General features: G+C 39.3%; 1 protein-coding gene across 5 annotated transcripts; it reads right to left on the reverse strand.

Annotated features, from left to right (window-relative positions):
* Positions 1-1261: 1261 nt before the first annotated feature.
* On the reverse strand, positions 1262-13184 carry LOC129351284 (endothelin receptor type B-like). 5 transcript variants are annotated; one of them, XM_055020174.1, is made up of 10 exons: positions 13051-13184; positions 12903-12921; positions 11413-12126; positions 10211-10338; positions 9585-9783; positions 7191-7343; positions 6339-6472; positions 6145-6253; positions 4306-4433; positions 1262-1419 (listed from the first exon to the last, which is right to left on the reverse strand). In XM_055020174.1, the coding sequence occupies exons 3-9, from the start codon at positions 11980-11982 to the stop codon at positions 4314-4316; spliced, it is 1413 nt and encodes a 470-aa protein (XP_054876149.1). In that variant the 5' UTR covers positions 11983-12126; positions 12903-12921; positions 13051-13184; the 3' UTR covers positions 1262-1419; positions 4306-4313. The 5 variants fall into 5 exon arrangements, with proteins under 5 accessions (XP_054876149.1, XP_054876152.1, XP_054876151.1 ...); XM_055020177.1 differs by lacking the exon at positions 12903-12921 and having other exon boundaries at positions 11413-12013; XM_055020176.1 differs by lacking the exon at positions 12903-12921.
* Positions 13185-13718: the final 534 nt, after the last annotated feature.

Consider the following 13718-nt stretch of genomic DNA (forward strand, 5'->3'; position numbering starts at 1 on the left):
TTCAATAATCGATTAAATTAATTCAATTAATTGTTTCAGTCATAACTCAGAGTCCAGTGAAATGTCTTTAAAGAAGCGCAGAGAGCAAAACTTATTGTTTAATTCTAGCAGTCATTTTAAATAAATTTAGACTAAATTCATGTTTTATATAATTTTACTGTTTAAATTAATCATCGTGAAAAATATCCATCAGTTCGTGACTTCCTGTTTCCTGAAAACGTTTCTACTGGCTCATGAACATCTTCTGAAAAAACAAAACATCCTCCTCCAACTTCCGTCCTCTTCTTCGTCTGTTGCGTCAGCAGAAACATCCGACTGTTGATCACGTGATTCATGTGACCCGAAGAAAAAGTGTCCGTCTATTTCGACACGGCCTGCAGTTTGTACCAGATGGCGCTCCTCTCCCCGTTTGTCCGAATCGAGACAAAAACGTCATATGAAAGAAGACAACTGCTTTATTTGCTAACCAGCTAAAAGCTACAACTAATTTAAAAAAATGTGTTTAATAATAGAGTTAAATGGCGAAATTTACAAGAAAAAAAGAGACTCTGCGACCTTTAAACGGAACAAAATAATCCAAGTTTTTAACCCATCGGTGAGTAAAACGTTTCAGTTTGTGACGTCAGCAGGTCAGGTTGATCTCAGCTGTTTAAATGAAGTGGTAAGTTAGTAATATTTGCTGTCAAGTGAAAATGGAGGTTGTATATGCACTCTGCTTGAAGTTGCAGTCTTGTTTTGAAAATAACATCTTCCTGTTTACAGAGGCCAGAAAAGACCTAAAAATAAAATGAAACATTTTTAACCCGCCATGTTGCAAGGAAGCATGAAGGTCTAGTTAAAGTCCTGGATTACTGGCTCCAGTGAACTTTTACTGTTACGACTGATGGACATTTTCACCTTTTTATTTTACGGTTTTAGGGTATCTTTTATTATTTTATGGTGAAATATTTGCTTATCTTTTAAATACACGTATCAAATGTAGTTTTTAGTCTTCCAGGTTTAACTAGACGGCGTTGTTGAACGTTAGTTTTATCCACAACCTTATGTTTACACCATCAGAAGAACCAGTAACATCCTCTATTTGATTTAAATATTACTATGAATTGCACTTTTAGGTTCTCAAACAAGGTGGATGAGGTTAAAGGTAATTATCTAAACACAATTTTTCATCTCCTTTCTGGGAAACACAGCTCAAATACTATCTAAAATATTTACTTTTCCTAATATCTTAGCTGTTTTTCCAAAACTGGAAGAGCTCAAATAAGATCCAACATGACTTTATGGGTCGTATGTGAAAACATTTCTGTGGCGGTGAAACCATCAGCGGTCAGAGTTTTGAAACTGCTGACTGTTCCCGTGTTGGAGAGGCTGCAGGTTGTTGGAGAAAGGCCAAAAGTGACGGCAGCAAAACAGCATCTTCTACAGGGAGACACAGAAAGACAGAGACAGGCAGGGTCATTTTTACTCTGTTCAAAATGTTCAGTCTCATGGAGGAAAAAGTCTTTGAGTCATACATTTACTCATAGCCTTCAAAGTGCTTTTCTGATTGTAAGCAAAATAACAGCGGAATAAGGGATGACTCAAGACTTTTGCACAACACAGTAGCAAGAAGACACTTCTGAGCTCACTCCAAGTGCTTAAGTTGAAATTATGTTTTTTCTCTTTTACTCTGTTCAAAATGTTCAGTATCAGCTGGAGACATGCAGAATTTTCTTAAAGTCTTCAAATTGTTTTTCTTAGATTTTTTTAAAATTTGTGCTTAATTTGAAAAACTGGAGTATTTGGACTATTTTAACAAATTGGCAGCACCTGAACGGGCTCAACAAAGGAATAAATATTCAGCTGAACATTTCCTGGAATAAAGTCCAAAGAAACTCTTTGGAAGACATTCAATTGTTAAAGACTACAATAGATTCTGATTGTAAGCAAAAATAACAGAGAAATAAGGATGACTCAAGACTTTTGCACAATACCGTAGCAATAGAAGACACTTCTGAGCTCACGCCAAGTGCTTAACAAGTCAAAATTGTTTTTCTTTCCATTAAAACATTTAAATATGAGGTAAAATCAAATGTTTCTGAAATATAAGTGACAATATCATCTGTATATAACTTGATAAAAGTTGGTGGATACATAATTAAGAATAAAATACAATTGATTTTATTAAACTGTTTGAATAATGTTTACTATCCTTCACACAGCCGCTGGGAAGCTGTTTCTGAATCTGTTTTGCACCATTTAATTCAGGCAGTTTAAACACTATTATAACATCAGGACATAAATAAAAGTACATGGATCAATACTGTTTATATTGATCTGCTACAATACAATTCAGTATATTTTCTCCTCTTCCTGATTTTTCTTTTTGGCCAATTAACAGAAGAAAATCAGGTAGAAAGAAGCAACAGTGAAGGATGGAACCAAGACTAGTAACTTTTTCTTATTATTAAACAGCAGTGACTGTCGCTGGTATATAAATCCGACTGACAGCAGGTTTACAGCCAGGTTCTGGTCTCTTTCATATTAATGTCTCCATTTTTAAACTCCCCTGTCGTAACAATCTTTACTTCGGTATTTGTGACGCCAGCTGTTTTGTGACAACTTAATTCCCAGTAAACAGGCTTGACCTTTCTTGACCTGATGCATCTCTAATCTCCAAGGCCGAGAGAAGATGACCTGGATGACATGGCTGAAACTTCAAGCATTTAGTCCTGGACTAGAACCACAAATGGCAAATTCAACTGAGTCAGCTGCTTTCACAGACAGGAGCAGAATGTCCAGCAGGAAATACTTTCCATCAGAACAAAGATGAAGCTGCCGGCGGTCACTGTGACACCAAAAAATACATTTAAATCCAATCCTGTTGCCAGAATAAAACTACAACTCCACTAAAACTGTAGTTTATGGGACTTAGATTCAACATAAACAATAGTTTACACCTATTTAGTCAGTAGGGACACAGAAAAGCCTAAATTAGCATCTTCTGCGATTCTAAAATCTAGATTTTAGAAGATCCTTTGAAAATTGTCATCTTACATACAATTAAATAATAATTTAAGAGATAGAGAGAAGCCTAACAGAAGAATTAAAATCTAAAGTTAAACTTTTTAAAATTTAACATCATTTATGATGATGGAGAAAAACTTATCCAGATATATTTCATAAAATCAAATGGATAAAAAGCCTTTCTGAGTGTTTCAGCAGCATCACTGTGTCATGTTGAAAACATTTGAAAATCAAAACTATCTTCCTGTTTTCAAACGTTCCTTTCCTGATTCGTTCAATAAAATACAAAAAACAAATAATTTTTAAAAATCATTGTTTCACTTTTTCCTAATTTCATGAGTTTTTTAAATCTGATTGTTTTTATTTTTTTCTTGTGTTGCTTCTTTCTCAATCTGAAGTCTTCAGCAGATCTTGAACAATATTTCAGCTGATTTGGGTTATTTTTTAATCCCAGTTAGCATTAGCTGCAGAACCGCTTGGATTGTCTTGTTTGCTTATTTATTTATGGGCTGCAAAGTGTAAAATTTGAAGACAAAATATTTAGCAGTTTTTTTTGTATTTACCTTACTTTTCTCACATTTTGCGCACTTTCATCACATTTAAATGGAAATGTCTAAAAACAAAAACTGTACCGGGAGCCACTGAAGGAAACTACAGAAAACCAATGAAGAAGAAACTGAGCACAACTGCATTTCATAAGATGTAGTTAAAATGGAATCATGTGAGATGTTAGCAGTTGTAGGATTTCTCTTTTGTCTTTGGTAAATAGCCACATATAATTTCCCCCATTAACACTAGACTCTCACATGTTTGTCTTGGTTGTATTTACCCAGAATGCCCTGCTCTCTAGTCCACTTCCTGCTTTTGGAGCGGTCTCCAGTCTGCTTGGCGTTCGCATTTAAACAGCACCAGACTTCACATCAACCGAACTGAAATCTAGGTTTTTAGGCGGACCAGAACTCACACATTTGGTCCACATTAGAGTTCGATTGTGCATTCAGACCTCCCCAAATGAACCGGACTTTCTAGGTCAACAAGAAAGATTCAGAAAACTGAACTCCTGCACCACATGTGACATATTCCCTCTGCCACAAAGTGAGGAAGCATTAGAGGCCTTGGGGAAATCTGAATACTTGTCCAGGCTGGATCCAGCGACCGGTTACTGGCAAATGGATATGGCAGCGCATGATAAACACAGAACTCCATCCAGAACGCCCATCGGGCTGTTTGAGGCCAACAGAATGCCATTCGGGCTTCAGAATACCCCATTTATTCCTCACACATCTGAGTTTCACTCACCTGCTCAGTTACCTTGATGGCCTCATAATATTTTCTAAAACATTTGAGGAGAATCTGGAACACATCCAGCTGGTCTTTGATGTGCCAGTTGATGAAGAAGGAGGTGTAGTATCTGGACCACATGGTGTCTGCAGAGGGAATCAAGAAACAGATCCAGGATGTCCCTTATTTTTTATTTTATTGTATCCACCTTCATTTAACAGAACACTGAGGCTGTGTAAGTCAAATGCACGTTTTTGGGGCGATTTAGCAGTTTTGGCTAAACAACAAACAAAGAAAACATTGGCTGTCATCCATCCATCCATTTACTATTCACCCTTATCCCTAGGGGGTCGGGAGTTGCTGGTGCCTCTCCAGCTGCGTTCCGGGCGAGAGGCGGGGTCACCTGGACAGGTCGCAACACTGGCTGTCATAAAAACTGAATTTACATTATATTTAATCCAGAGTGGCTGCTTTGCTCATGCACTGAAACGTGGAGACGGAATGGAACGGGTCGACTGCCTCGTTTCTGAGACGTGCTCGGTTGGGATTTCAGAATCAAGCATAGTGATTGCCTACATTGCTTGTGACAAATTCCTTCGTTCCCTACAAACCTCTAGGATAGTGGAATGTCTGATGAGCTAGTCGAAGGCCTTTTGCTCCATCAGGCCAACCTTATCAAACTGGTGTCACATAATCGGTGTTCACGATCTGAGCTTTGTTTCCTGCCCACACTGTGCGACACCAAGTACACACATGTGGTCATAAGTGTCTCCTTCTGCGGATGATGTGCAAGGCCATCTTGAGTGGATCTCTGAAAATACTGAGGCCTTTAGGCTTTTAGAGAACTCTACAGTTGATAACTGAGAGATTCTACTGGTCAAATATGGGCCAGGAAATCAAATCTTGATGTGAAGACGAAGGACGACGCCCACAAGAAGTGTCGGAGCTCCTCTTGTCAGCATCCACAGCAGCTGCCCCCATGGATCCTGTACAGACTTTCTCTGCCTGGAGAAATCGGAGGGGGGATTTGAAAATATTGTAGCTTGTTGTTACTGATCCTTTTCTCATGACGCTCAAGCCTACCCCATCGTGTGGAAGAATTTATCAAGAGGTAAACGTCCTGTGCTTTTATAGAGCTTTATCAAGTCCAGAGAACCCCAAAGTGCTTCGGTCATTCACACACACATTCACACGCTGATGGTGGCTGGCTGAGGCAACCGGGCCCTCTGACCACCACCAACAGGCAACGTGGGTGGAGAACAGCAACCCACTCAGAGCAGGACAAACTTCTACCACCGCCATCGTTTCTGTATTCCAGAAAATCTCCATGCAGATAAAGGAGAAACACAACGCAAGTCCAGCTGCTGTTTCAGCTTCATTGTGATGATATATGACAGTTACAATATAAATATATATACGATATCATCATATATCATCAGATAGATATATGATGAAAGTGTGTTAGATGTGAGAAAAGTAAGTTAAATATCAAAAAACTGCCTGCTGAATCGTTTGCGTTCAAATCTTGCTCTTGGTGCAGCACATTTACGAAGCGACAGAACGTGGAGCTGAAGGGGAAAATCTGTCCTTAGATTCCCAGAATATAAAAAGAACAGAACAGTAAATATGTCACTCCTGAGTTGAGTACTCCTCTTAACCAGAAAGCTTCTACTGACTTCCCACAAACCCTTTATCAGAGGTCGCGACCTTTCTGTGTTTAATCAACTCCCAACCCCAGTTTTAGATCTGTCTCTCATGACCCCGTGACCTCACTGTGACGTCGCACTGACCCAGGACGAAGCACAGAGTCTGTTGCTTCGTAGCAAACCAGGAAGCCATAAAACAAGACATCCTTACCATGAAGTAGTGCCTGTATTTCCTGGAGACGAAGAAGAGGATGATGGGGTTGATGCAGGAGTTGACGGTCGCCAAGTTGATGCCGAAGTAGTCGAGCACCAGCAGAATGCTGCAACCGACAGGAGGCGAGGCTTTCAGAACAAAACCACAAATGTAAAAATGACTCAGCCTTCGGTTTCAGTTTTGGCACTCACTTCAGTAATTCACAGCGGCCAGGGTCGCTGGGGTCATAGATCATCAACTTCAGCAGCCGACTGAAGTGGAGAGGAAACCAGCAGAGGGCAAAGATCACCACCAGGCAGAACACAGACTTGGCCACTTCGCGGCGCTGCAGAGAGGACATTGATTCAAACCTTAGTGTGTTTGAGGAGGTTATTTACTGAAGTTCAGAGTATTAATTTCAACAACAGCAGTCGTCCAAACTTTCTACAATCATGGCGTCTCGGTTCATCGATGGAACAATTTACTGATTCTTGAAGGAGCCGCCTTCACCTGTTCAAAGACTAATATAAATCTAGACATGATGGGGATGTCCAAGCATCATCCCGCCCAGAAAGGCCCTGTCACCATAACACATTTTGCTGGACAATAAATTGTCCCCGCAGTTATTGCAATAAACAAAAATATTGTTGCCTGAAAGCATTTTCAAGTAATTAATGGTAAGAGTAAAAATGCAAGAACACATTCAAAAAGATCAATAAACTTTATAGTCTAATGAAAATTTAACACAAACTGGAGAACATTTAAATATTTAAAATAAAACAACATAAATAACAAATAAAATTAATTATGAAGACTTTTTTTTTTGTTATTTTTATTTTGTTTTACCTGCTCAACATTAATAGTTTTTATAAAATGTGTGTGACATTCAAGATGCAAAACACAAAAAAGGCTTAGAGCTAGGGTTAGGGTTCTTATTAGAAAAAAGCAATTTCCAAATGTTTTTGATCACAAATTGTTTTTATATTTTGTAGCCCGTGTTTTTGATCATGCTTAACTTGTGGTCCAGGGTCACAAACGGCCTCTGGGCCATGCTTTGGACGTACCTGTTTCAGTTGTTCACCCAGTGACCGCTTTAGATCTCCCTTCTCATGCCGGAGCATCTCATGAGTCATGAGGCCGTAGAAAATCGCCGAGCAGGTCAGAGGGATGCAGAAGTAAATGCCAAATATCCACCAATCCTTGAAGTTGATGTAGAACTGAAAATAGAAAAGTTAAAGGTGACGTGTTACGCTTCCTTGAAAAGCCAGGATAGATCTATGGGCTATACAAACATGTTCAACATATGTTTTTGCACAGATGATGGGATCAGCTCAGTTTCTCTGAAAATGAGCTGTTCCAGGGCCTCTGTCACTTGAAATACAAACAAGTTGCTGCTGACCTACCTCTTTGTCGCTAACAGACAAATTAGCTTGACTCAAAAAGTAGAAGCTGAATAAACTGACAAAAAGAACTTGGAACAATTTCAGTCGTTCAGTTCAATACTCCTGTCCCTCACTACCGATGTCCATCAAGACGCCTCGAATGATTGAGTGACGAAGGTGCAAAGAGTCAATAACTAGTTGACCAAATGTACTGGAGCTCTGCTTCGGTTGCTAGGTAACTGGAAGATGGAGAACCCTCAGCATCAGACTGGCTGTGTTTTACTAGCAAGAACCCATAAAATGATTCTTACATAAACATGAAACTGAACATTTGGATCTCATTCTGAAACTCTGGCTCCTAAAACAACAGTTCTGCTATGCAACGGGGCAGAGTTCTGTTTGGGTTGCTATGCAACGGGGCAGAGCTCTGCTTGGGTTGCTATGCAGAGCAGAGTTCTGCTTGGGTTGCTATGCAACAGAGCAGAGTTCTGCTTGGGTTGCTATGCAACAGAGCAGAGTTCTGCTTGGGTTGCTATGCAACAGAGCAGAGCTCTGCTTGGGTTGCTATGCAACAGAGCAGAGTTCTGCTTGGGTTGCTATGCAACAGAGCAGAGTTCTGCTTGGGTTGCTATGCAACAGAGCAGAGTTCTGCTTGGGTTGCTATGCAACAGAGCAGAGTTCTGCTTGGGTTGCTATGCAACAGAGCAGAGTTCTGCTTGGGTTGCTATGCAACAGAGCAGAGTTCTGCTTGGGTTGCTATGCAACAGAGCAGAGTTCTGTTTGGGTTGCTAGGTAGCAGCCGGTTCCCGTTGGATGTGATTTCATAATCTGGATGGGTTTGAAAGCTGCTCACTCTCCAGACACTAAACAACTTTAACTCACTGCCAACAAAACGGCTGGATGTTGTTTGGAAGCTGTTTCTGGACGCAGTCGGAACCCAAATGGAAGAAGGAAAATGTGAAGCTGTGTGCAAAATCTCTATTCCCGACATAAGCTTATGTTGTAAACCTACAATTTACTTGAATTCTTGTGTCTTCTTCCAAGTGTAATTGATAACTCATCGCTTTGCTAACTGCATTACAGAAATGTATTCATGCTGATTCCTGATCCTGCCGGACGTTTGCTGACTTCACACAACGACTCTTTTCCTGTCTAATTTCTCTGATTAGATTAGATAAGCACCAGCCATTCCCCTCTCTTCCTTTTGTCTTCTTTGGTGTAGAAATAAATGAATGACTGCACAGATTTCACTCCGGCAACAAAACAAACATTTGAGATGAAACATACTGCAGAATGAAGTCTTACTGAAGGAGCAATAAGACCAAACCGGAAGAGAGAAAAAAGAAACTGATTGGATAACGGGAGCAGAAAAATGGCTCAGTGGTTAAATAAAAAGTCTGTAGAATGTGATCATTTTTTTAATCCTAATCATCAGAATAAGTGATAGCATAATTGATTACTATAATAATTGTTAGTTGCAGCACTATTATAGTTATAAAATAGACATATTTATAGGAAAATATATGAACAAATAAATAATTCAATATTATTAACAGTATAGTAAGTAAACAAGATGAATGTGTTTTCATTTTCTTGGACAGAAGGGAAGGAAGATAGATAGATAGATAGATAGATAGATAGATAGATAGATAGATAGATAGATAGATAGATAGATAGATAGATAGATAGATAGATAGATAGATAGTAGATAGATAGATAGATAGATAGATAGATAGATAGATAGATAGATAGATAGATAGATAGATAGATAGATAGATAGATAGATAGATAGATAGATAGATAGATAGATAGATAGATAGATAGATAGATAGATAGATAGATAGATAGATAGATAGATAGATAGATAGATAGATAGATAGATGTGACTTACTGTTGTTATGCTATAAAATAGCAGCACTGCTATAACCATTGGATAGATTAATTTAGAGCAGGAACCTGTAGCACAAGCTTTGTGCTACAGGTTGTGGAGTTTCCAGCTAACACACACAGCGATACCCCGACACATAAACGCCTCCCACACACACCTTCAGCTCCAGCCTGGAAACACAAACTCACTTTCGAGAAGGAGTTCTCGGGCCTTATTAGGCAGGTACTAATGGTGTTGTTGCCGATAGTGAAGCGGTACAGGTTGAAGCCGACGGCCTCCGGCACGGCCAGTAAGGCAGACAGCAACCAGATCACCATGATCTGCACCACCGTTCCCTTGGGAATGCCGCCGCACTGAATCCGAGACCAGGACACCACCGCACGATACCTGCACACAAAACGTCACCAGTTTCAGGTTCACCAACAGCTCTCAGACCGCGTTTATTAGCAAACAACGCTGTAGGTTGTAGTTGTTGTAGCGCTACAAACACAGAGCCTTCAGTTACACATCATCAAATCTTTTTATCAGGCAAAAACATCTTACCAAATATATTTGGTCTAGTTTCTACTGCAAACATCTCAGGACACTTGAAATAAGACAAAACTAACTTGAAAATACTTTTTCAGACATAAAGGGCTTATTTTAAGTCAATAATTCCTTAATATTTCTTTTTTAAATACTAGTTGCAATGGCATATTCTTTTCACTAACAATGCATTTATTGTATGATTTTTTTCAAAACAACTAAGAATATTGTGACTTTATTTTTGTACACTCGGCCGTAGACGTTGCTGTGGGCATTGTGTGTTTGTTACCTGTCCACACTGAGAGCAATCAGGTTGAGGACGGTGATGCCGACTGAAGTCTTCTGTATGAAGGGTAACAACTTGCAGAGGAATTGACCAAACGGTTGGTCGGCGAATGGGAACCTCATTGCCAGGAGCTGCACACAAGAAAACACCAACAAAGCTTCAGCAGGTTGACAAAGAGCCACAAAGTCTTTGTGATTTGTGTGGATGTTAAAAACTTGACAGCTTTTCATTACATTTGGTGAGTTTTTAGAAAAGGTTAGTAGAAAAATCATTTTGAAATAATTGTGTTTGGCTGAAAAGCACAAGGTTTTAATAAAATGCTGTTATTGCATTTATTAATTCATTTTGAAATATCTAGAATACATTGTCAATGATTACTCATTGTTTAGTCAAGTATCACTGTGTAGGTAGTATTTCTGAACATAAATCCTTGTGTAAAATCGTGACTTAAAAGGTGTCGCACAATCTGGTTCAGGTCAGAATAAAAGGACATGTGAAGGACGACCAAAAATGTTGTGAATTCTCACATTGTAAATCTGGTGCCATTAACAGGAGTTTCATTGGAGATTGAGATGAATTGTTTTTGTACCTGATAGTCCAAACTTGTAACATTTGCTAAATTTTCAGCTGGTGCAGTTCGCTTTCACACTGTACTGTCAAACGATCCAAACTAACTGAAACCCTGTTCCTCTTCTCACCTGTGGGGGCGCTGCACCAACAACTCAAAACTCAAAAAAACCAGAAGAATAGAGTGAGTATTTACATTTCACTAAATGTAAATAAAAATGGTGTAGAGTTAGGTTTTAGCGAATGTAGGATTTCTCTTTTGTTGGGTAAAGAACCACAGGCAGTTTCTCCCACTAATGCTAGACTCTCACATGTTTCTTTTGATTATATTTCCCCAGATTGCCCTGAGCTGCAGTCCACTTCCTGCTTCTGGAGCAGTCTGCAGTTCGCTTGGCATTCAGACTGCACCAGAGTTCACTTCAGCCAAACCCGGACCAACGTTTTTCAACACATCAGAGTTTGCTTTTTTTGCCCATTTCCCAGATTAACCAGACTTTCAAGGTAAACAAATTGCAGTTTGATTAAAGCGGACGAAACGGGGATGGTGTGAATGCAACTCCAGATCTGGCAACCCTATATGGCCCAAAATGAAGTTGGGTTGAATTAAGCAACAGGTGAAAACACATGAAGAGCTGTACCTTGTAGACATTGATTGGGCCGTCTATGACGATGTACAGTATGTCTCCCATGGCGAGGCTGGCTATCAGGGCGTTGGGTCCGTTCCTCATGCTTTTATTTTGGCAGATAATCCTCAACAGGGTGACATTGCCGATGATCCCCACAGCAAAGATTATGAAGGAGAACACCGTGTTGATGTACTTGAAGACGGCTCTTACCGACATTTCCTGGGTGCACCGAGGGCGGACTGGCAGCTTAGGGTTTGAGTTTTGAGACGAGTTCTGGGAACTTGCAAGTTTTCTATTATGTTTGGCCCTCAGTTTGTTCTCAGCCTTCAGGTTTTCTGCTTCAGAGTCCAACGAGACGGACGGTTTATTGACCGTCTCTTGCGACATGTGCGTCTCTGCGTTTGTAGAACGATTGGTGCTGGGGAGTTCAGGTATCGCCGTCTCTGACTGGAGAGGCTGAGGCGTGAAGTTGCGAAGGCCCTCAACATGGGAGACAAACAGGAAACACCAGACAAGCAGCAGCGGGAGAAACATGGACTTCCTTGGTTTCACTGAGTCAACATCCTGAACTCCAGAAATCATCCTGGACTCTGCTCTGAAATCCTGGAACTGCCTGGAGAAAGTACTTACAGTAGTTACTTGGTGTCCTCAAAACCAAAACAGAACCTTTTACTGAAAGCACAAATAACTGCTTCAGCATGAACTAGGAGCTGTCAGATTGATTTGCTGTTTGGAGACAAAAAGAGAAAAACAAATCTGTGTTAGTTTGTGCAGACGCAATTAAACACAACTTCAAGACCTTGATTATCTTTTTTAAATGACAGAATAGTAACAGGAATACCTTCCAGATGTAGAATAAAACTTTAAATCTGAAGCATTACAAACTTCAAAGCTCAGAATAACCCAAAAATCGGTGGCAAAAACTAACTTTTATAGATTTTTTTTTATCCCTAAAAGTGGAAAACTATGTTATAAATAGTTAAAATGTTTATAAAATACACCACCACACATCATTCTGTTACCATTTATGGTTCCTGCTGGAAACCTAAAATGTAAATGTGAATTAATTTGAGTTCCAACAACATTTAGTTTCCCTTTGGGACCAATAAAGTGTCTTTGGATATGAATTTCAAATGTGCTGCTAGAGTTTTTTGGATTAAACACTAGAAGTATTTCAAAATAAAATGAAGACAAATGATGCTACAACAATGATCTACTTTCTCTTAAGCTAAATTAAAATGTACATTTATTATCTTTATTTCCTAATGTTTAAATCTGACCACAGCAAACAGTTTGCTAACAGTTTTAGTTAAATTTATAATCTTTCAAAACCACAACAAACATTTGGTCTTTGCAAATATGACAAAATAATCTGGATTTAACGCTGAACAATCTTAGATTTCACTGCTGTAAATAAAGAGTTTATTTCTGTAATAAAACATTTTTTTTCTCTAAATGTTTTTCTGAAAGAAGATTATTGAAGGAAAAAACTAAAATCTCACCTGTTTCTATTTGTCTGCTCTTTATTTTGATTTTTTCCAAATATATTCCATGTGAGGTTTCGGGACAGAGCGGCACGAAAAGGACAAGCGTTCCGTTCAGGCTCGAGACAGAACTGGTCCAGACGGTCGGGTTCTGGTTCCTACTCACCCTTATCCTCTGCTCCTCCTCCAGTCATCGCTCATTAACTGTTTTCCTGCCTCTGGTGCCGCCCTTTCAGCTCTCCTCCCTCATTTTCTGCTTCCCGTTTCTCCCGGTAACGGGCGACAACCGTTTGTTTTCCCGTCGCCATGGCAACTCAGGATCCAATCGAGTTTCTAAATTTTTTTTTTTATTTTTTTTTTACATTTATTAAACTTCTAAATTTCCAAGTTTCATCTTGATTCATCCGTCATTTTTAAAGTTTTTTGGGCAGAGATTTGCTCCTTTTCGTTCTTCCGCCATCTTACAGGAAACGGCGCGTCTGCGCGCGAGGCGACGCTCCGGGCGCCATTTTAACAGAGGCGCCAAAACGAGACCGGAAATGTCCGAAATTGTCTAGAAACAAAAAACAACAACAACAATAAAAACTCTTGAGTCCTACATGTAAAAGATAAATGTACAAAATCTGAAAGTTTGACATTAATCTCATAAATTGTGTTGATTCACACATTTAACTTTTGAAGCTCAGAAATGTTCTTAACCTTTCAAAGCAATCTCTGAGAATCTCACATTTTTGGAGTTTTTGGACAGAAATGTACTCTTTTATTCTATCTACAATGGCCTTAACACCCATTGTGAAAAACTGCCATTGTTTAGAAATGTTAAGATTAAATGAC

The sequence above is a fragment of the Poeciliopsis prolifica genome, unplaced genomic scaffold (genome assembly GCF_027474105.1).
Source record: "Poeciliopsis prolifica strain line A6 unplaced genomic scaffold, Auburn_PproV2 SCAFFOLD066, whole genome shotgun sequence".
NCBI lineage: Eukaryota > Metazoa > Chordata > Actinopteri > Cyprinodontiformes > Poeciliidae > Poeciliopsis > Poeciliopsis prolifica.

What these genes read in the sequence shown, in the direction of transcription:
- LOC129351284 (XM_055020177.1), bottom strand. Translation starts at nt 11,982, where the DNA reads ATGATTTCTGGAGTTCAGGATGTTGACTCAGTGAAACCAAGGAAGTCC. An exon ending in GCCCAATCAATGTCTACAAG is followed by an intron (nt 10,339 to 11,412) that starts GTACAGCTCTTC and finishes TCTTGTGTGCAG; the next exon opens with CTCCTGGCAATGAGGTTCCC. An exon ending in TGGGTGAACAACTGAAACAG is followed by an intron (nt 6,473 to 7,190) that starts GTACGTCCAAAG and finishes TCCTCTCTGCAG; the next exon opens with CGCCGCGAAGTGGCCAAGTC.